The 24,125-nt window shown below is 42.4% G+C and overlaps 2 protein-coding genes across 15 annotated transcripts in view; one reads left to right on the top strand and one right to left on the bottom strand.

The window, feature by feature from the left end:
- The window catches only part of LOC132452628 (NACHT, LRR and PYD domains-containing protein 12-like), a 102,773-nt gene that overhangs the window by 35,664 nt on the left and 42,984 nt on the right, over positions 1-24,125 (top strand). The window contains exons 3-9 of one of the 13 annotated variants that reach the window (XR_009524436.1): positions 122-223; positions 471-715; positions 850-930; positions 1,019-1,097; positions 1,204-1,282; positions 1,795-1,915; positions 2,101-2,652. The exons of the other annotated variants lie outside the window; for them this stretch is intronic. The gene's annotated coding sequence lies outside the window, so the exon portion shown is untranslated. Of the gene's footprint in view, positions 1-121; positions 224-470; positions 716-849; positions 931-1,018; positions 1,098-1,203; positions 1,283-1,794; positions 1,916-2,100; positions 2,653-24,125 lie in introns of those variants that run through there. 13 annotated transcript variants of the gene reach the window in all.
- LOC132452644 (V-set domain-containing T-cell activation inhibitor 1-like) overlaps positions 1-24,125 on the bottom strand; it is a 39,955-nt gene that overhangs the window by 14,205 nt on the left and 1,625 nt on the right. The window contains exons 3-7 of one of the 2 annotated variants that reach the window (XM_060045370.1): positions 23,574-23,891; positions 9,235-9,501; positions 8,606-8,905; positions 4,500-4,600; positions 4,090-4,318 (exon numbers count right to left, since the gene is read on the bottom strand). In XM_060045370.1, the coding sequence (XP_059901353.1) occupies positions 4,509-4,600; positions 8,606-8,905; positions 9,235-9,501; positions 23,574-23,891 (977 nt within the window). In that variant the 3' untranslated portion in view covers positions 4,090-4,318; positions 4,500-4,508. Of the gene's footprint in view, positions 1-109; positions 252-475; positions 4,319-4,499; positions 4,601-4,889; positions 5,015-8,605; positions 8,906-9,234; positions 9,502-23,573; positions 23,892-24,125 lie in introns of those variants that run through there. The other variant, XR_009524442.1, reaches the window with a different exon arrangement.

The raw sequence follows: 24,125 nt of genomic DNA, 5'->3' as shown, positions 1-24,125 counted from the left end.
TCTCAAGTCTTTTCTAGCCTTGAGTTATAAAATAATAGTTCAATTAATTGTGCAACACTGTTTCGGATGAGTCAATTAAGTTTATTGTTGGGCAAATGCTGATATAAACCTGCTGCTGTAGCTGAACGGCGAGGCTGAGAGGCTGGGGACCAGAGGCTTGTGGTGCCAGGGTGGACCGGAGACTGAGGCTGGAGACCAGGGGCCCACAGCACCGGACCAGAGGGTAACCATCACCAAGCTCATCTGAAACACTAAAATCCACGGTAGTTTAGGTCTAGTTTTGATCATCTTATGACTTTAAATCTGTGCCAAGCTGTGATTTTAGTTAATTCATACGGGGGTTATGTAGTAGTCATTTGAGCCATTAATGTTACTAGTGCTCCTACGATCGTAGTGGATGAATTGCTGAACGCGACAATCTGCAGACATTGTCTAATTTAAGTGTTTAAATTTGTATTCCATTTTACAAGTGAACCTCAGATGCAGGAGGTGGGGTGTGTTGCGTCCCCAGGTGATTTACTGCTGAGATGAACTGGGTTTGTAACCAGACCAGGAATCCATGTCTGGAGGAGCCGTGCTGAAGGAGCTGATGGAGGAGCCGAGCTGATGGAGGACCCGTGCTGAAGGAGCTGTTGGAGGAGTCGTGCTGAAGGCCCTGCCTTGTGGAGGCCCTGCCTGGTGAAGGACCTGCCTGGTGAAGGACGTCTGTCATGGGGTAGATGGAGCTTGACTCGGAAGTGATCATCACACTCACTGCTACCACAAACTACCGGCGTTTGTACCATATATACCAGACGACTACATCTGTTTTACCACATGTTGAAGCAAGACTTCCGCTGTTTTTTCCAGACTAGTACTCTGTCTGAGGAGAGCTGCTGGAGGAGCTGAGACGCTGGAGGACGACTAGGAATCGACCAACAAGGATTCCTCGTAAGTTTGTTTTTAGTTACATGGTTGACTCAAAGGGCAAAATACAGCTGTTATGCGTTAACCAACTACCGCTGTGTTTTCTTACTAGAACGTGTTCCTGGAGCGGAGGCGAGCTGGTAGGGGAGCCGTGAATCTGGAGGATGAACATCACTCTACCAACAAGGATTGTAAGTTTGTATTAACCAAACAAACTGGAAATAAAGGGCTTAAAAATAAGACCAACTACATGTTCGTTACCAGACTTTGGGGCCAGACTCGCTCCGTTTGTTCCAGACCACGACTCTGGCTGTGGAGAGCTGATGGAGGAGCCAAGACTCTGGAGGACGACATCGCTCCACCAACCAGGATCCTCGTAAGTTTGCCTAAAATAAACAGTGGACTTGTTGTAACGCAGGATTAGTTTGTCCAGTACAAGTTCCGGCATACTATTGTGGTTGTTTACCAGACAAACTACAGCTGCTACTTTGTTACGCGCCATCAGAGCCCAACTACTCCTGTGTTTGTGACCTTACATTAGAGACAAACTACTACGGTGTTTGTTACCTTGCATTAGAGCCCATCTACTACTGTGTTTGTTACCTGATATTAGAGCCCAACTACTCCTGTGTTTGTGACCTTACATTAGAGACAAACTACTCCTGTGTTTGTTTCCTTGCATTAGAGCCCATCTACTCCTGTGTTTGTTACCTGATATTAGAGCCCAACTACTCCTGTGTTTGTTACATTACATTAGAGCCCAACTACTCCTGTGTTTGTGACCTTACATTAGAGACAAACTACTACGGTGTTTGTTTCCTTGCATTAGAGACGAAGTACTACCGTGTTTGTTACCTTACATCAGAGACAAATTGCGTTTCTAACCAGACCAGGAATCTGGAGGACTGATGGAGAAGCCGTACATCTGGAAGGAAAATCCTGAGGATCACCAGCACTCTACCATCAAGGATTCCTCATAAGTTTGCATTATCTGGACATGGTGGACTAGGTAGGGGGTTGGGGTTTCAACTCTCAAACCAATGGTGCCGGATTCAAGTCCTCAGAATACAGTGATGTGTCCTTGAGCAAGGCGCCCTAAAGCCTGCCTGCTCCTTAATGACTTATCTTTGGTTCAGATAATGTTGCATCTTTTGAATAATGAACCTAATCAATGTCCTTGTTTGGTCCGGGCAGACGCACCTGAGCTGAACCTCACCTGATCCTGTTTGGTCGGGGGTAGACACACCTGAGCTAAACCCGCCCTGATCCTGACATCCTGCTGGTCCCGTCTCCTCAGTTCATCTGAGCCTTGTCCTCCAGAAGACCTGCTGAGCTCAGCAGTCTGAGGCTGATGGATCACTGACCTCCAGTGGGAGTGATCTTCTTGACCCCACACATAACCGTGTGCTTCCACACGCCTTTCCCTCACGTCTGTCACTAACCTCACTACTCTCTACTGCTTCCTCTTTTCTTCCTTCTCTGTGGTTCAAACCTTTACACTGAAGGCGCGTCTTCCTGCCCTCAGAGGGTTTAGCGTTAGGGTTGAGAGTCAGGGTTTAGAGTCAGGGACAGAGCTGTTCAGGGAGGACTGCTTTTACACAAACCTCTTCACTTGCTTTCGGAATGGAGGTGACATTTCGAAAAGATTAATTTGGAAAATGTTTTCCTCTGCTTTCCTTTATAAAATTGTAATACATTTCTGTCAAGTGTTTTTGTTTTCATATATTAAAATCCCACATTGACTTCCACATGTTTGGTGCGGTTCATTTAATTGTCCTTTCACTTGGTTAGTGTCAAGCTAAACTCCTGCAATACATTTAATATACATGATTGTTATTCAGCAATGTTCACATAATCCATTTTGTAAAAATATGAAACCTCCATATTACCACTAAATTCAAGCCTATTCATGTATTTAACAATGTACATACTGCCCCGCAGCCCATTCTCTGCTACTACAACGCGAATGTTGATTTCCTGAGTGGTAGAGACATTCCTGGGGCCGGGTCGCCACATATGGTGGAGAATCGACCGAGGACTCGACCAAGCTACGGACCATTTTTTGAGTGAACGCCAGCCTCCAAAGCAGCCTCGACACAGCCGGAGACGACGCAGCGGGCGACGCCAGCAGCAGGAGCAGCTCCGCTTCAGGCAGGACCGCCGCTCCAACACGAGGCCCCGAAGCTTCATCAAAGGGTGGAGGAGTGTGGCAACCCGGATCCGGCCCAGCACCCCTGGAAGCAGTCTACCCCCAGATGGCGCCATTGAGGGCGTTGGAGCGGGGGCCAATTAACTAAATGCAGAGCACCTGAGGAACAGGTGGAGAAACAGGGCTTGAATAGCCTGCTTCTCCACTCAATCAGGGCTCTCTCAGCCATGTGGCTCGGGCAAGGAGAGACAGGTTCTCGTGGGATAGGACCGTCGATTCCTCCCAGGTTTCTCGTTGTGTTATTTTCAGTATGAGACTTTTTTGATTTTGGATTAAACAGGCCTTTTTGCCCAGTAAAGTTGTGTCCGGTTTGGGGAGGAGGCGGTTCACTGGAGAAGGCGGGTTGCCAGAATATACAGTACATCGTTTTTCAAAAAGTCTTTGAAAATGGCTGATTACAACTTTATAGGCCTAATACAAATAAAATGATCAATATTAATACATAACAATTGGTGTAATCCGTTGGAGATGGTTTTCTTTTAAATCTGTGTAGAAGACAATTCCACTGACGGTACAGTAAGATAATGGACGCATCTTACAACTCATCCATTCATTGCCTTAAAGATGAATTTAAGTTTCACGACTTCTAATAAATGTCAAAGTAAAAGAAAATAGTGGGATCATAAGGATGACAAATGTCAACGCTTTTCAAACGTTTCATTCCCATTAATCCAGATACATGTTTCTTTGCTCTTGGACGTGTGCTCTGTGGTGGGTCACCAAGGTCGTCCATGTTGTTGTTGTTGTAGTGCTGAGGTTGCCTCGGTTGTACCCATCACATTGTCTGTTTGACCTTTTCAAAGTCTTTCTCTGTTGCAGAATAAAAATATCCTCCCAGTCCATCTCGGATGAAGACACCGGGCAACATAGCGGCAGACTCTAATCCCAGCAGAGGACTCAGAGGTCAGAATCAGCCCCTACAGACCACACCTACTCACCTTTTACACACCTCAGCCTCACTCCTGAAGCTGGTCAGTCCCTCCTACAAAGCACCCCCCCCCCCCCCCATTCTACTGTTACACCCCTAAATTACAACGTAAACAAGGATCCTGGCTCCTGCGACCACGGTCTTACCCTGCTGTGTCTGATGGTGCGGTAATAAGGTCAGGAGGTTGAACCCTTTATCTCAGACAGAGGAACGACTTCCTGAGGAGAGGGTTCAGTACTTTGGTGGTTTGAGCTCCTTCCTCGTCCTTCTTTGGCCTAGGAGTAACAAAAAAGTTATATTAATAATAGCTTCATAATCCTATTTGTAAAACTACACAGTCCCACATCACTCATAAATAACCCAGAAGTAACCTCACCACCTTTCTCAAGAAATTCTATAAAAATTAAAATGTGTAGTAAACATGTTATTAATGAATGCTGAAAGTAGTAGTTTTACCTTTATCGGTTATATGATGTATAAACTGTTGATGGCGATGATTAAAATGATAACGGGATCCACGACTCCTAAAATGATCCCAACTGTGCTAGAAGATCCCTCTGAACAGAAAAAGAGTGTTGCTTATTCTTTCAATAATAATAATAATAATAATAACACATTATAACAATGACTGCAATACACATCCTAATACCTTCACATTAAACATGTTTCAATCACGTTGTCTAAGGTGGCTCCTCAGTTACTGGTCCAGTTAACATGGTTCAGTAAAGCAGACAATGGAGACCTTTGCCTTACCCCCCCATGTGTTGTAAACAGAATGTTGCTTTTTCCCACCACAGGTGTTTTAGCATCACACAGATTGCTTTTGTATTTACACCAAGAGCCTACCTTCATTAGGGTCCTCCAGTATCTTCAGTTCAATGTGGGTTACGTCTTCTTCGTCTGCGTACCTGAGAGTACACCTGTACGTCCCTTCACTCTGGGCTGATGAGGTCACATACAGCAGGAGGCTGTATGTGTGCATCTGTGTGTACAAAAACTTGTACACACAGATGCACTGGAGTCTGCTGCATCTTTTGGCCTAGGCCACGCCCATTTGCGTCTATGAATATTTTTCGCTAAATCGCGAAAACCGCAAAACTGTCTTTTCCCTACTCCTCCCACATTTCTTGACCAATCAACACCAAACTTTGCACACGACATCGTCAGACGCACACAAAAAATTAAATTCAAACACTTTTTTGATCCGACCTTCGACGACGAAATGGTAGCGTTTGGAATATTGGTATATTAGCTAAATTTTACCCACATGTCGGTGCTAACCTTAATGTCGTTCGATAAAAAATTCGGAAAATTTCGCCATTAGGGGGCGCAATAAACGAGGAAATTGTATATCTTCTACAAAATTTCGCCGCGAAAACGCTACACTGACTTCTCGCTACTCCTACCACAGTCAAATCCTTTGTATCCACAGGTTCAGGGTAGCGTTTTGTACACATGCTTCGCGTTGTGCCGGCGAAATGCACATTTCTTGTCGCGTTGTGCCGGCGAAATGCACACTTCTTGGACCCCTGCATAACTGCTTGCAGTTCTAGTTTTCTTTGTATTTGTACCACGTTGGTCATTTTAATGTTGATTTTCAATGCTCTTACAAAATGTATTACATTGCTACTTTATTCCAGTCACCAATTTATGCATTGCACGGCCTTGCTGTGCGTTCAATACAATGTAAAGTTGTGTTGTTTGTTTTCGAGCTGGTTTGCTGAAGAGGCTAATGTAGCTGACAATAAACAACGTCCAGCAATTTCATGACACAATCACAAAGACAAACGGGAACGCTATAAGTGCTTCGAGACCAGTGGGGTATTCCACAAAGCCGGTTTTATCACATAACCGGGTAAGTTAACCCAGGGTTTGCGGTAACCCTAGGTTTTCCGTTCCAAAATGAACACGGTATGTTAGTTACTATAGAAACATATGCTCTGAATCAAACCTGGTCGGAGCAGGTTTTGCGCAGGTTAAGTTTGAAACATTGTTTCAAACTTACCGGTTTTGGGTATTTAAACCCGCGTTCACCGCAGATTTCATGTGTTCACAATGGCATGCCCTTTTGATGAGAGGCCTGCTGATATCGGAGCGCAAATATATGTGCAATCCACCAGGAGCGATTAATAAGACCACGGCTCGACATCTTGGCATATCGATGACTTTTTGCTGGAGAGATATAGATTCTCGCGCAAATCTTTAGTTTTAATAAGTCAAGTCAAGTTTATTTATCTAGCACATTTTAAAACAACAGTAGTTGACCAAAGTGCTGTACACAAATACAATATAAAAAACAAAACAAAGAACAAGAAGGCTTAAAATTGCATATTAGCAACAACAATGAATAACATAAAATAAAATCTTAATCTGTATTAAAAGCCAATGTAAAAAAGTGAGTCTTTAGTTAAGTTTTGAACTGGTCTATAGACTGGGCAGATCTCAGACTCAGGGGGAGACTGTTCCAAATATTAGGAGCGGCCACAGCGAAGGCTCTGTCGCCTTTTGTTTTTTGTCTGCACCTAGGTGCACCTGCTGAGCTCACCGAATTTCTCTAGATGCCTTCTCCAGCCTTACATAGCCAACACTACCAATCGAGGACCTGGCCTCAGTTCACTATTTGCGTAGCCCTCCGTTTTTTGCAAATGGTAGCCTAGTTTTATCTGTAATGTTGGAGATGCTGAGCACATCTCAGTCCTTTCAGATGACCCATCCAAGATTTTTATCGGCCTCCTATCATACAAAGAGCAATATTGGCTGAGTACTATGCCGAGAGGCGCTTAAAACATAAAGTATAAAATAGTCCTAACGGACTTGCATCCACTGGAGAATGTTCGATCGTAGCCGGCGGCTTCATTACAAGCACCAATCCATCTTGATCTGTTTGGTTGATGAATTGTCACTTTTAGGTTTACCCAATTACCAAAAAACAACAACATTTGGAACATATGTGCTGTGGCACACACACGGTTTGCATGTGTTACTTTGAAGGCAAACAAAAGCTAAAATACAAGAAAACACAAAAACCTACATTCAACCAGTGGGGTACCCTCACATGGCCCCTGACTCTCTGAGGAGGTACCTCCAGGTACCCCCATGCCAGGACACCCTGAATTTATGTTTATTAACAGCTCCTCCACCGGGGTCAAGACAATTTGAGGGGCAGATCCAGTCTGCCTTTTCACGATTGGCTTAAAGAAAATGGCTTATTTAAATGTATACCAATACGATGGTGGGAAAAGCTTACCAGTTTGTAGGCCTATGTTTTTATGCTTCATTTTTACTTGATCAGCTGACCGCTTGGGAGCCATCGAAGTAGGCTACATATTTTTTTAAGAAGAAAAGGGTTATGTGGTAGGAACGTTAAGAATGCTTATCTGGGATATTTATAGATTCATGGCTCAAATATTAAGGATCATGCTTTTGACGTGTAACTAACGCATTTACGCGGTCAGCGATCCGCTGCCAGGCTTTTGTTCTCCGGGTTACTTTTTAGGTTTGGCGTGGACGCGCACAACCCTGTGTTAACCAACCCCGAGTTGATTGAACTAATGCATAACCGCTGCTGTGGAACCGAAAACTCTGGGTTAGTCGGCACAGGGTCAACCAACCTAGAGTTCAGCGTTAACAGTGTTAACGCTCACAGTGTTTGTTAAAGCTCAGTTCGTGGAATACCCCACGGAAAGGACGTCACAAGTGCAACTCGGTAGGCTGGTGGCATCTGGATGGATCACACCATATGCTCCGAGATCGTATACAAAACAAAAATGGTACTACCGACCACTCAAAACCCAAATAAATAGTATTCCAACCAATCATCGACAAGGGGTGTGTGTTGTGTGTTTTTTTTCGCTGCGTTCATGATAGTTTTTACTGGACGCACAAAACACAGCTCTGTTTGTTTGGGTTCTCGCTTCAAATACAAACAAAAGTGACGTCACCCAACATCGCTGATGCAACCTTTAATATTAGCTTCATACCAATCATATTTATAAAACGACACAGTCCGAAATCACTCATAAATGACCCAGAAATAACCACACAACGTTCTAAAACCAATTACTCTAAATAAGAGAAGCAATAAGTTGTGCATTACAACAACAAAATAACAAAAAAACAATAAAAATGAAACCAAAATGGAATTGATATCCAGTTGCAAAAAATCCAGTTTTACGTGGTTGCTTGAACATTTGAATACATAACCAGAGGATGAGAGCGGAGATTGTAATGTAAACAATAAGTATTTGTAACATCGGAAGTGTGAGATGAGAACCCTCTGAAACAGAAAAAGAAAATATTGATTAATCTTTCTATGAGAAAAAAAACAAATAACATCCTAATACCTTCAAATGAAACATGAACTGGATAACAATGTTTTAAACCCAATGTCTCAGGTGGCTTATCAGTTCCTGGCCCAGTGAACATAGTTCATTAAAGAAGACAATGGACAGTGGACACCCTTGCCCCCTTGAAACAATGTTGCTTTTTTGCACCACGGGTGGTTTAGCATCTCACAGATTGCTTTTATATTTATATATATTATATTTTCACGAAGGGCCTACCTGCAACAGGGTCCTCCAGTATCTTCAGTTCAATGTGGGTTACGTCTTCTTCGTCTGCGTACCTGAGAGTACACCTGTACGTCCCTTCACTCTGGGCTGATGAGGTCACATACAGCAGGAGGCTGCCTGATTCAGACAGGTCTCTTACATGCTGCTGCCACTCTGTTTCCACCACCTCCTCTTGTCCTGCTTGTCTTCTGAGGATGGTCTGGTCGTGGTTGAAGGTCCAGGTGATGTCATCGAGCCCCGAGGCGTCACAAGGGAGTAACACCTCACTCTTGGGTGCACTTTGCATTGGAGCTGATGAAGATAGACAGACAAGTGGACGGACAGTCAGAGATATACAAGGTATTTTTACGAAATCTGTGGAGAAATTAGACCAATCTCACCATTTTTCCTTTCCAGACCAATGGAGAACGCAAATCCCAGACCAAACAAAAAAATCAATGGTCCCAAACTAAATTTTTTATGCGGAAATGGACTTGATGTTGCAAACTTAAATATTTTCACAACAAGGTACGAAGCAGTACTCTCCTATGTTTCCAATTAGCGGCCATTACAAATTGGATTGCACTATCTAATCTACAATTTACTTCTGACTGTTGCCATTCTAATATTCAAAGACTTACGGAGTGGCCTCATCATGGCTTTCTTTGCACTGTGTTCATTTTGGACTGAGCAGCTGTAGGTTGATTCTGTGTCATTGTAAACAGTCCTTAAGGAGCCGCTGATGTCATAGAGTCCCCGGTCATCTTCATGGACCTCGGTTGGGTTCTGGAGGACAGTAGCCGGGCGAGGACTGACGGACCAGGTGAGCTGTGGTCTTGGGTAGATTCCTCCAGACTGACAGGTGACAATGTTGTTCACTAGCACAATGTCCACTCTAGCAACAGGAGCTGCAACGACATGGTATCGCATTAAAACACAAAACTAATGAGCTAACGTTTGCTCAATACAGCGTTTATATTTATTTATAGGATGGAATCCTATACAAATAGAAATTGAGCTCACCTCTCACTGTCAGGGTGACGCTGGTCATCCAGTCGTTCTGTGAAGTGCTGGTGTAACACAGGTACCTGCCCTGGTCCTGGAGGTTCACCCTGGCCAGACTAAGGGATGCGTTGCCCCCTGAGATCTGGTCATGGAACAGGGAGGTCCTTCCCTTGTAGAGAGGGTCCTGGTGTCCCAGTTGGTCCTGGTCCTCGTAGTAGGAGTGGACCTGAACGTTCTTCCCATTCCTCTTGACCCAGTGGAGGATCGTATCACTGTTTGGCTGGAAGCGGCAAGGCAGCACACAGCTCCCCCCAAACACACAGCCCACCGGGGTGTCTGGAGATTGAACAGCACCTGGCCAATACCATTTTAAAACACATTTGATCCATTTTAAGGGATGAACTACCGTGTTTGAAGTGGGGAAATCTCCCAGCTTTCCATTTGGGAACCAAGTACAAAAATACAATATAAAGAACAAATGAAAGTATTCCCATCTATCTCATCCTCCGAATGGCCTACGGTCTGAGGTGTCTGACATGTAGCATTCTCCTTTCAGAGCCGTTGCCAGAGGCGCAACTGCCTACTTTCTGGGGGGTATGCAGACGCATAACAGGCGCCCCCCCCCCCCCCCCCCCCCTCTTTTATCTGGGCACAAATTTGACCTAAAACACACTCTGATATTGAATCAAAAAATTCATTTTGAGTGCACCAGGACAGATATCCGGTGTTTTTTTTAGAGGCAGCCTTTTAGGGCTGTCACTTTTTCCAAAAATGAAATTCGAACGAATTTCGAATGTCCATAATTAATTTGAATACATTCGAATACATTCGACCCCCCCCCCCCCCCCATAGAACTATAAAAAAAAAGAAAAAAAAGAAACACGACAACGACTGTTGTCGTGTTCTTGTGGAAATCACGTATACCTACTGAATTCATAACAGCACAGGATAAAAACACATCTTTGATAACACATTTGTAAACACAACAAGAGGAAGCTCCGACACACAAGTGCGGCTGTCTTTTACGCATTAACAATAACTGCTCGGAGCGCGATATGCGGAGCGCATGTCGTCCATGGCACACACAGCCTATATAAACGAACAATCTGTGAGGCCGACCTCCAACACGGCATGCTGCTCTTTTGTACTTGTAAAGAAAATTACAAGTAGTCTCGCAGCTCTCCGTTACCGCTGCAGCTGCAGCCGCTACAGGCTGCCCATCGCGCCCAGCGCAGCAGCGGACTTTTCTCCCTGTCGTGTGCGATCAGTGTCGGTCTCCGTTTCAATGAGCTCGTGTGAGAGGCTTTCAGTCACGAGATGTTTCTGTGCAGGGGAAAGGTGGACTAACCGGGAGAAGCGGGGATCCAGGAGGGCCGCTTTATTGAGGAAAAGCCACTCGCCGCTCTCTTCTTTATAGCGCATTTTTACAGTTCGAATGGAGAATTACACTTCGAATTCGAACTTTTCACCCCACCTTCGAACGAATATTCGAACTTCGAATAAAAAGTGACAGCCCTACAGCCTTTCTAAGATGCTCTGCCAGAGTAACATCATACCGTGCTATAAGAGATCAGAAAATGTCCACTTCTAGGATTTCCTAACATTGCATTTTGTCCCCCTCAGTGGCAGGTTTCTTTCTGCAAGGAAGAGTATGCAGTCGATCACTCGAGTCAACAGGCTCTCTGCAATTCGCTATCAATAGTTTTACCTAGGCATAAGCGGGATGCCAATTCTTTCCACATCAGATAAGCATTTATGTGGTAACCACTTGTTTCATGGTGCTTCAGTATCTTTGAAAGACACTGCCAGTTATTATAGCCCACCACAAGGCGCGTGTCATTAACTCTAGCTTCACCAAACCGTATGGAAGCATATATGTAGCAAAATTCAAATGGCAATGCAATTTGGAATTACATTATGCATTTGACAATTCATTATGCAATTTTATAATGTAATTTGTAAATACGTTATTCAAAGTGTATTTTAACATGCGAAGTGACAATGCAATCCTCAATTAAATTTGCAAAAGTTATAACAATACAAATAGAATAACATTTTTTCAAATTCTTTGAGTTCCTTTATACAAATTGAAAAGCTATAGCGTCCCCGTGATTGCAATCCACTTCGCCACGCTCCGTGTGTTGCGATATTCAAATGACATTTCAATCCGCAAAACGAACGCTTTGCAAAAGATTTGGCAAAACGGAATCCAAAGAGGAATCCAAAGAGGAATCCAAAGAGGAATCCAAATAGGAATCCAAAGAGGAATACAAATAGGAATCCAAAGAGGAATACAAATAGGAATCCAAAAAGTCAATATGCAAAGTGGCAAACGTATCAGCCAATCAGCGTCTGGGCGGCAACTACGTCACTTGCTCGTAATTTCCTAGTTCCCTTCTAGTTCGTAGCCTGTGGTCCATGGTCACCAATGTAGATTATTGATACGCTCCGAAGTTTGGCCGATGATGTGGAGAACAATCGTGTTGAAGACACAGATGCAGTAGATAGAGTGCGTGTTCTGGGAGATAGGATACGACTTATCCTCACTGGTACGTTTTGACGCCAGTGTGGTATACACAAAGATTTCCCAAGTGCTACAGGCACTGGGTGCAAAACATAGGGTCGGGAGACCCACCGTCTCCACCCACTCCTCACCTACAAAGCTCTCCACAACCTAGCCCCCAGTTACCTCTGCGACCTCCTCCAAGAATACACTCCCTCCCGCTCCCTCCGCTCAACCTCTGCTGGACTACTATGTATCCCCACATCACGACTCATTACGAATGGGTGCCCGGTCATTCAGCTGTTCAGCACCCAGGGTCTGGAACTCCCTCCCCCCACACATAAAACATCATAACGTCATACACCATTACAACCTTCAAGTCACAACTCACCTGTTCAAACTCGCACAATACGTCTAACTGATCACTGTCTTGATTGTTTGTTTGTTTTGTCTTGTTTTTGTTTTATTTATTTATTTATTATTATTATTTTTCCACAATGTGTTGTTTTAAACTATTTATGATAACTTTATGCTCTGTACGGTGACCTTGGGTGTCTTGAAAGGCGCCCTTTAAATTAAATGTATTATTATTATTATTATTACCGTGGAGATATTTGGAGACAATAGAAAGTGACGTCCAGACGCTGATTGGCTGATACGTTTGCCACTTTGCATATTGACTTTTTGGATTCCTATTTGTATTCCTCTTTGGATTCCTATTTGGATTCCTCTTTGGATTCCGTTTTGGATTCCTATTTGTATTCCTCTTTGGATTCCGTTTTGGATTCCGTTTTGCGGATTGAAATGTCATTTGAATATCGCAACACACGGAGCGTGGCGAAGTGGATTGCAATCACGGGGACGCTATAGCTTTTCAATTTGAATAAAGGAACTCAAAAGAATTTGACAAAATGTTATTGTATTTTTATTGTTATAACTTTTGCAAATGTAATTGAGGATTGCATTGTCACTTTGCATATTAAAATACACTTTGAATAACGTATTTACAAATTACATTATGAAATTGCATAATGCATTGTCAATTGCATAACGTAATTACTTATTGAATTGCAAATTGCAAATTGCATTGCCATTTGAATTTTGCTACATATATGCTTCCATAAAACCGCTTTTACTGGTTCTATTGACATAAAACAAAGAGTTGCATAGAGGTTGAACTAAAACAAAATAACCACAAACAAGTTCCTTTATTTTTCTTGTAATGATCCGTTATATTGTAGGCTCCATTCTGATCAGTACACAGTTGCAAGACAACAGTAACCTGTTGTTTTACTAGTAGATTTAGCTAACCTGAATATTTACAAGCCTCCTCTTCAGACACTGACATAAAAACGACTTTCAACCACTTTGAAAAGCTTTCTTTCATCCCCGCGCACCCTTTCTCCTTCCCAATCTTTCTTTTTCTATGTTGTGACCCTGAGGGCTTTCTTCTCTGCCCCTCCATATTGAGGTACGTGTCATCAGATGACAATGCGGTTCAAATGAAGACACCCTGGCGCTCGCCTCCAGGGCGTGGTCGAGGGGGCGGCCACTGGAGCGCCGTGTGCGGAAGAGGGCCCTATCAGTGACGTTTCTCTGTTATTGATCATCATATCATGTACACAAACGCTGTTAAAAACAGAAAATCCCGACTCAAATATTTTTACTTCCATCGCTTTGGCGCCACCTCTGGTGCGGCGCCCCTATGCGCCGCATATAGTGCATACCCACTTTTTGCGCCACTGGCCGTTGCCATAGCATATTGTCATAGTGATAGATATTTAGAAGTTAAACCCTGTAAACAATGTGATGCATAGACCAAACGTCCACTGACAACTAACCCTAACCTCTTTTATCCCACAACAGTGCACACCTGTCAACATTAATAAACCAATGGTTAGATTGACTGACTGAAAGCCAATGTATTCAGGCAGGTTTATCCTCAGGTGGAATTTTCCAATGGTTTCTGTATGACTACAGTTCAAAAATTAACAATTGTCCTACCCTAACCCCGCTAGTATCTATTAGTAGGCCTAATATATAGTGTCAAACATATATAATACATTATATTATATGCCTAATATGTGTTATTGGTACCAAAAATCATCATCTTTCATTATTTATGTGGTTTTAAACATGGTCATATGTTTTATGTTATATAATTACATAGTCATATATGCAATTTGGTCACTGCCACTGAATTAAGACCATAATTTAGAGAAAACAGGATTGAAATTATTTGTTTGTTTTTGCGTGTCTCTGCTAACCAATTTGCAAAGCAAAGGAGGGGCGTGTCATCCCCATGGTTACGAGCCAGGGAGCACTTTGTAGTCTACCGTTGTTGTGCATGGGCGTTACAATGAGCGATAATAGTTATAATAGTGTTATAATAATAACTAAGTGTCTGAGAAGAACCCTCTCTGTGATACAGACATCAGAATCAACCGCTGCTCAGAACAGAACGCCACACATTCAGAGCAGAGAGGATCGTTCACAATGTGACAGAGCGGAAAAACAGGATGTTCTATTAGTAAGTAATGGTGACAAAATGGCCTAGATTACAATAATAATAATAATAATAATAATAATACATTTAATTTAGAGGCGCCTTTCAAGACACGCAAGGTCAACAATGTCAACGATCATGTGAGAAATATCCCCACGTGTAGATTTACCTTTACCTTTTGACCTTTAGATCTCCAAATAATCACAAAAAAATAAATAAATAAGGAATTGTCTCCATTTTAGTCAAGCTTACCTCCCTGAACGAGGACCTCCACCATGAGGAACACGGCTGTTCGGACCAGAACACCGTTGAGTTCTGCCATCTTATTCTTCCTTCGTGCCTCTTGGGTCTCTCAGTCTGCAGCTTGACGACTCAACTTCACTTCATTGGAACGATAACATGATCTGGGGAGGAAGAAAGGTGTTGTGGTTCCTGTTGCAGGGCCACTCCTCCTCTCCTGTAGTTTGGCATACGTTTTTCCATTCGCCCTTTTGGGTGTGCCCTGTCAAACTGTATTTACATTTCGGAAAGGTCGAGAAAGGAAACCGCTGCAAGTAGCCCCTAGCCCCAGGGCCTACAAACAATCACCTATATTCAAGATTCAAGATTCAAGATATGCTTTATTTATCCCGAGGGAAATTATTGTGCAACAGTTACAATACAAAGGTGGGAAGGGAACACAGGGTTAGAGTCAATATAGATAAAATAGATGGAAATAGAATAAGTACAAACTAAATAAGTGAAAACTAAATAAGTGAAAAGGAGCGATTGTATAAAAGTGGTATTAGTGGTAAAAGTGGTAAAGTAATAAATATTATAGCAGCAATTGTTGGCAGCATAAATTAACTAAAGTGATTAATTGAAAATGAATTGAAAATTGGGTAATACAGATAAAACTACCAATCACATCACTAATAAATGACCCAGAAATAACCACACCAATGCTTTCTGCAAATTAAAAACAAAAGAGAAAATTATACCAAAAATTATAGATAATACAATGTGAAGTAATTTACAATAACACATATTATAGAAAATGATGCAAAAAAATCAAAAGAAACCTTTCTCTTCATACGTAAACAGATGATTAAAAGGATAACATAAAAATATAATCCTAATTCAAACCAAGGTGTGCTATATTATCCCTCTGAAACAGCTCTTTCTTTAATAAGAATGAGAACAATAACAATGACAACAATTACTTCACATTAAAGATGACCTAGATAATATTGTACCGCATTAAAACAAGAAACTCAGATTTGTCCTGTAAAAGCAGGACTTGAGCTCACCTCTCACTGTTAGGGTGACGAAGGTCTCCTGGTTGTTCTTCGAAGTGCTGGCGTAACACAGGTACCTGCCCTGGTCCTGGAGGTTCACCCTGGCCAGACGAAGGGATGTGTTGCCCCCTGAGATCTGGTCATTGAACAGGGAGGTCTGGAGATCAGAGAACAGGGTGGTGTTGGAGGCAGTGGCGTGGCGTGGGGATTTTTTTTGAGGAAGCCAAGTGAGGCCAAACCTTTAGAGAAAATAGTTTTATTATAAATGCAACCCCTCCCCGACCGAAATGCACAAGCCGCTAATAGTCGAAGAATCGACAGCGCGGCTGTCGGCTATTTCAAGTTTCATGTTCACGACTCACACAATCACAGTATTTGATATGATAAATAACATGTGGCTTTTTGATTTACCGTGCCTCGCGATTGCCCGGGACAAGTTGGCAAGGTCCACGAATCCTGTAGTGACCCAGGGGTTGTTGAGGGAGCACGAATCCTTGTCAAAAAGAAGACACGGCCAGCAAAATAGTCGCTGAGGTTTGCTGCTGCAAGCTAGCCACTCCGTTCGTGTATAGTTTTCTTCATTGAACGTCCGAAAGAAGCCTTGCTTTCTCGGTGTTGGCCTGCCAACACCGATTCGCTGCTGTTGTGGTAGTTTGGTAAAATTATTTTTAAGTAAATAATCTAAATCTCCACCCTCCATAACTGCACTTGATAAGTAGGCTACTCAAAAATGAGAACAATTCAAACATGCTAATTTCGCACTATTTGTTTTGTTGTTGATTTTTCGGTGACGTTGATAATGATGCTTTGATTTGATTGGTGTGAAGCCAAGGGCCGAGTGGCTTCCCTTGGCACCCTCCTGACACCCTCCCGACCAATCAGAGGAGGGCAGTGTCATGACGGTAGCCTCACCTGATTGGTCAATTCTTTCTTTTTTTTTACCAAGGGATGCCAGCTCGGGCTGGCTTCCTCGCAGTGAGCAGTGTCGTGTTTCCCCACGCCTTCAGTATATAAAAGGGGCGCAGTATCGCGCATTGTGAAATTGTCAATGAGAGGAGAAAAATGGGGAAGAAATGACAGCAACACAGCACAAAATAATTACCGAAACTGTTAATATAAATGTTTTTATGGGTAACTACAGCCTAAAAAAACAGGGAAGCCTGGCTTCCCTTGGCCTCCGGGAGAAAACGCCACTGGTTGGAGGCATGCTCTTCACTAACTTTATTAGCATGTCCATAATTAATACTTTGATGGTGATAACTGAAAAAAAGTTATCACTCGTTTATAAATTATCTTGAATTGCTCATAAAATCTGACCTTTAGACCTCTGCAATCTGAAACTGTGATAGACGACTATGTCCTCTTTTGCATGTAATGGTGTTATCTTGACTACACGGTATATGAATAAAAAAAGTGTGGAAAAAGTCTGTGAAGGACCAGAAGGAACCTATGTGGCACTCAGGATACCTCTCGACAGCCCCGTGAAAGGAGCCCGTTCATTCTTCTATTGTTTTAGTGGTCAATTCTTTATAATGTTATCTACGGAGAACTCAGAAAAGGAGGATGATTGTCAGGGTAGGGGGCTGGCGGGGCAGCAGGAATAAAGAGAGATAGATCCAAACACAGACGACTCAGGATAAAACAAAAAGGGCTCTAATAAAGCCACTAACTATCTCTGCTCCGTGAACAGGCAGAAATAACACTATGCTACCACGAGGAACATGACAAAACACGAGGAACCGGCAAGGAACAAAGGAGGTGAACCAGTATAATTGGGGAGAGAGCGATCAGGGAATGAGTTGAAGGTGGGAAGACGGACAAGAACACACAGGTGAGGGGAAAGCCGTGAATGCAGGCTGGAGACGGAAGGTGAGTGAACAGTCTAGTGACATCTGGTGGACAAGGGGGGAACAAACCCAAAACAACACAAGGACAAAGAAAGATCATGACAATGATTGTTTATAGGCCCTGGGGCTAAGGCAAAGGGTATTTTCATTGGTTAGTACATGTAGGGGGAATACACACATTTTGACAATATAACCTGAAACCTGATCCAAAAATGAGTTATTTGCAAACAAACTTGGGTTGGTTTTGCGACCTCATTCAGTTTCCAAAAAGTAAATCCGGTTTGACATGGCACACCCAAAAGGGTGAATGGAAAAACGAAACCAAACCAAACTACAGGAGAGGAGGAGTGACCCTGCAACAGGAACCACAACACCTTTCTTCCTCCCCAGATCATGTTATTGTTCCAATGAAGTGAAGTTGAGTCGTCAAGCTGCACACTGAGAGACCCAAGAGGCACGAAGGAAGAATAAGATGGCAGAACTCAGCGGTGTTCTGGTCCGAACAGCCGTGTTCCTCATCGTGGAGGTCCTCGTTCAGGGAGGTAAGCTTGACTAATATGGAGACATTACCTTATTTATAATTTTTTGGGGATTGCCGGTATTTGGAGATCTAAAGGTGAAAAGGTAAAGGTAAATCTACACATGGGGATATGCCTCACAATATCGTTGACATTGTAATTATGCCATTTTGTCACCATTGCTGATTAAACAATTCTGTAATTTAGAGAAAACACGCGTAATATCCTGTGGATTTTTTGATGTCCGTGTCACAGAGAGGGATCTTCTCAGACACTGATTATCACAATATAGTAGGCCTGCTACTAGATACAAATCATAGAGACACCATTGAAAAATTCCACCTGAGGATAAACCCGCCTGAATACTGTGTCTTGCAGTCAGTCATTCTAAGTATTGGTTTATTAAGGTTTACCTACAGGTGTGTACTGTTGTGAGATAGGAGTAAAAGAGGTTAGGGTTAGGGTTGCTTGTCGGTGGACGTTTGGTCTATGCATCACATGGTTTACACTAAGGGTTTAACTTCTAAATATCTATCAGTATGACAATATGCTATGGCAGCGGCTCTGAAAGGAGAATGCCGCATGTCAGACTACTCAGACCGTAGGCCATTCGGAGGATGAGATATATGGGAATATTTTAATTTGTTTTATAGATTGTATTTTTGTCCTCGGTTCCCAAATGGAAAAAATAATTACGATTCTTACGTTGCTTTAATTAATTGCATATTATTTATTTAACAATGTAGCAATGGAAAACTATACAGGTGTTCATCCCTCAATATGGATCCCCCTATGTTTTTTAAAATGGTATTGACCAGGTGCTGTTCAATCTCCAGACACCCCGGTGGGCTGTGTGTTTGGGGGGAGCTGTGTGCTCCCTTGCCGCTTCCAGCCAAACAGTGGTACGATCCTCCACTGGGTCAAGAAGTGGGATGGGGAGGATGTTCAGGTCCACTCCTGGTACCGGGACCAGGACCAACTGGTATACCAGGACCCTCTCTACAAGGGAAGGACCTCCCTGATCTCAGGGAGCGACGCATCCCTTCGTCTGGCCAGGGTGAACCTCCAGGACCAGGGCAGGTACTTGTGTTTAGCCAGCACTTCAGAGGACGACTGGATGACCAGCGTCACCCTGACAGTGAGAGGTGAGCTCAATTTACATTTGTATAGGATTCCATCCTATAAATAAATATATATGTTATATTGAGCAAACGTTAGCTGTTTGAGTTTCTTGTTTTAACGCGGTACCATGTTGTTGCAGCTCCTGTTACTAAAGTGGACATTGTACTACTGAACAACATTGTCACCTGTAAGTCTGGAGGAATCTACCCAATTCCACAGCTCACCTGGTCTGTCAGTCCTCGCCCGGCTACTGTCCTCCAGAACACAACCGAGGTCCATGAAGATGACCAGGGACTCTATGACATCAGCGGCTCCTTAAGGACTGTTTACAGTGACACAGTCTCGGCCTACAGCTGCTCAGTCCAAAATGAACACAGTGCAAGGAAAGCCATGATGAGGTTACACCGTAAATCTTTTAATATCAGAATGGCAACAGTCAGAAGTAAAGCGTAGATTAGAACTGGTGCAATTCAATTTTCAATGGTGGCAACTTAAAGGGATATGTCACACTCGCTTATTGCTAACATAAGACAGTGCTGCTTCAAATGTGTCTTGTAAACATATTGTGGTCTGCAACATCTACTAAATGTCGTCATGGTCCAATTAAGATTTCATAACAATCTATTGTCTGTCCGTCTGTCTGTGTGTCCACTTGTGTGTCTATCTTCATCAGCTCTAATGCAAAGTGTTCCGAAGAGTGAGGTGGTACTCCCGTGTTACGCCTCGGGGCTCGATGACATCACCTGGACCTTCAACCACAACCAGACCATCCTCAGAAGACAAGCAGGACAAGAGGAGGTGGTGGAAACAGAGTGGCAGCAGCATATAAGAGACCTGTCTGAATCAGGCAGCCTCCTGCTGTATGTGACCTCATCAGCCCAGAGTGAAGGGACGTACAGGTGTACTCTCAGGTACGCAGACGAAGAAGAAGTAACCCACATTGAACTGAAGATACTGGAGGACCCTATGGCAGGTTGGCTCTTGGTGAAAATACAAAAGCAATCTGTGTGATGCTAAAACATCCGTGGTGTGAAAAAGCGACATTGTGTTTTCAACACTTAGCTTATAAGCCGCCTTAGGCATTGGGTTTAAAACATTGTTATCTAGGTCTTGTTTAATGTAAAAGTGTTAGGATGCGTCTTGCTATCATTGTTTCTGTAACTTTTCCCCCCCCCTCAAATTCGGTGAAAGTCATACTGCAGCCTAAACCGTAAGTGGACAGCTCTTGAAATTTTCAGGTATAGTTACCAATAACCCCCTCTACCCATAAACCCACATTTGTGGTAATGCACCCAAAGGTGGCGCTTTTGTAAAAAAATCATGAAATAATGAAATTCTTAAATTCATTCAATCTCTAGAATCATACGCATTTATAAAACCCTGTGTATGCTTTTCCCACGATTTCATATTAAAGCTAAACATGATAAAAAGATTCACAGGCTACAAAAAAAATCAAAAAAAATCATAACCAAAATCGCCACATCAAATCTTTAGACTAAGCCTCACAAAAATCATCGAAAAGTATTTGTTTTACTTAGTTCCATTTGAGAAATATTGGCCAATAAAGTAGGAGCAGTTTTCTTACATGACCATTTTGTTATTGTATAAAAAAAACATAAGACTATTATTAGGTTGATACCAATACCCCCCACTACTAACAAACCCAAATTGTGGTTCTGCACCCAAAGGTGGCGAACTTATGAACTAGCCTTAATTCTCATTACGAGATTGATCTTGACTCAAAATTCCTTCATCATAACAGTCTCTAAAATCATTTGCATCTTTTTCACCCTGGTCTTCTTTTCTAAAATGTTTACTTTTCCCACAATTTCATAGAAAAGCCAAACGTCCACAGTCTCAACCCATTTTGCCTATCTGACCATTTTGTTATTGTATAACTACCATACGGCTATCATTAGGTGGATACAGTGCAAATTTTCAGATCTGTACTCTTTTACGAAAGCCCTTAATTATCTTGTGAAATATGTGCTTGGAGTTATCTTGATGTTGTGTCCTTATCACTAGACATCTTCAGGTTGCGAATGAGGCTTCATGCAGTTCAGGAATGTCAGTGGTTCAATGGGATAATTCCTTGTACTGGTGATCCTTAGGTTGACTGTTCAAATCCCGATTACAGCATTATGAACAAGCTGAACATGACATTCTGTCATTGCCACTCATTTAAGAAACACAACATTGAACAGCACCTGAAATTCATTATGCAATCAACATTCCGGCTCATTAGTTTCCAAGAATCTGACTGGCAAGATACAGTATGGCAGTCAGAGATGGCATTAAGGGCATGCCATTAAGGGATGCCATTAAGTATGGCATTAAGGGGAACTTCTTCGTTAACCATTAGTGTTCTTGACAACAAATGTTGAATTTCCCCAGAATTTCAAAGATTTTACAGGTATTTTCTGGATGTTGTGTGCTTATCAATAGAGATTTTCACCATGTGAATGAGGCTACATTTCAGGTTTGTCAGTGGCCCAATGGGATAATGCCTTGACTGGTGATCATTAGTTTGAAAGTTCGAATCCTGATTAGACAGTTATGCTGAACATGACATTCGGCCATTGCATTGCAGCCCAGTCACCTGAAAGACGAGGTACAGTATGGCATGAAGGGGAACATCAACATCTTTCCTTAATAATTAGATGTAATATTTACATGACTTCCATTATTCTTGACTTTTCATTTTGCTCGGACCCCGTTAATCACGGCTATATTTTTTATTCTCATTCTAATTATAGAAAGAATAATCAACATTTATTTCTTCTGTTCCCAGAGGGATCATATAGCCCACCTTGGATCGGATCCGTAGTCATGGTTTCAATCATAAGTTTAATCGTCGCCATCGTTGTGTGCAGGAATATCAAGGTAAAACAATTCATGAGTGATGTCCGACTTTAGAGTTTTGTAAATATAATTAGCATGACGCTATTATTAATATAACTCTGTTTTTACTCTTAGGCCAGGATTCAACGGTCACATGTCATTTAGGGGACCCTTGTTAGAGGGGCTGACCAGCTTCAGGGATGAGGACAGTTGACAGGGAGGCAACTTCAGCAATACAGCTTCAGCCCCACAGCAGGGACGTCCAAAGAGCACCCTTCCAGGGGTGCAGACACGTGTATCTGGATGAACAGAGTTGAAGGAGTTCTCAGATGTCGTTCTGCTTCATCAAACAGACATTGCTCACTGTTTATTTTGCACATGTCCTACGTGGTCTTTTATAGTCTGCCTGTTGATCAGATGGGATAGCAACTTGAGCTGCAATTTAATGGTGTTAAAGTAAAAGGTTGCTCCTATGATTATGTATAATCATTGTCGATTTTAATTGTTTAATAATGTGATAATCAGCCACTTTTATATATTTTAGGGAACTATCTGTAAGAGAGTAGCTAGCTCTCTGACCTGGGATCGTCTGGTTCTTCCCATGCTGCTCGCCACAGTGTCTCTGCTCAGAAGATCATAACACAAAACGGAGATTTGAAATGACAAGCAACAGATGATTAAAATATATTCATTTATTTAATTTGATATGGTCACCTTTAACTTAATGGGTACAACATAACACATCTGTGCAGCACCAGAGGCATGAGGTGAAGCACGCTCATTTTAGACCTCCCACAGTGAGGCAGTGAAGACAAAGACAAACCAAAATACATCATTAACATGAATATACAGTAAACTAAAATACATAAAAGTGGTTGATTATTACATTATAATACAGATAAAACTACCCATCACATCACTAATGAATGACCCAGAAATAACCACACAAACGTTTTCAATTAATTAATTAAAAGTAAAAAAGAAAATGACACAAAGAACGAAATAAAATATAATGTGAAGTAATTTACAAGAACAAATATTAAAGAAAATGAAACAAAAAATTCAAAAGAAACCCTTCTCTTTATACGTAAACAGATGAGGATGATGCTGATGATGATTAAAAGTATACCATAAAAATAGAATCCTAATTGTAACCAAGGTGTGCTAAATGATCCCGCTGAAACAGAAAAAAGAAAATGTGGATCATTCTTTCTTTAATAAGAATGAGGATAATAACAATGACAGCAAGACGGAGCCAAATAACTTTAACAATACATTAACGATGACCGAGATAATATTGTACCGCATTAAAACAAGAAACTCAGAGTTAGGGTTAGGGTTAACCCAGGACTTGAGCTCACCTCTCACTGTCAGGTTGACGAAGGTCTCCTGGTTGTACTCTGAAGTGCTGGCGTAACACAGGTACCTGCCCTGGTCCTGGAGGTTCACCCTGGCCACACCAAGGGATGCGTTGCCCCCTGAGATCTGGTCATGGAACAGGGAGGTCCTTCCCTTGTAGAGAGGGTCCTGGTGTCCCAGTTGGTCCTGGTCATCGTAGTAGGAGTGGACCTGAACGTCCTTCCCATTCCTCTTGACCCAGTGGAGGATGGTATCACTGTTTGGCTGGAAGCGGCAAGGCAGCTCACAGCTCCCCCCAAACACACAGCCCACCTGGGTGTCTGGAGGTCAGAGAACCGGGGGGTGTTGGAGGCATACTCTTCATTAACTTTATTTTTATACTAATGAGAACAAAAAGACGCTAAAGTAAATGCTAAAGTAAAGACAAAAAGAACAAACGGTATAAACAATATAAGTGTTAAGTGTAATTTGTAAATTATAAAGTACCAGTACTTCACAAGTTCACATATTAAAGTGTATAAATGCAAATGGTGCATGTCCCTAAGTAATACTAC

This window comes from Gadus macrocephalus, chromosome 23 (assembly GCF_031168955.1).
Source record: "Gadus macrocephalus chromosome 23, ASM3116895v1".
Taxonomy (NCBI): domain Eukaryota; kingdom Metazoa; phylum Chordata; class Actinopteri; order Gadiformes; family Gadidae; genus Gadus; species Gadus macrocephalus.
Note: the sequence above shows the minus strand (reverse complement) of the source record. Positions and strands in the feature narration are given on the sequence as shown.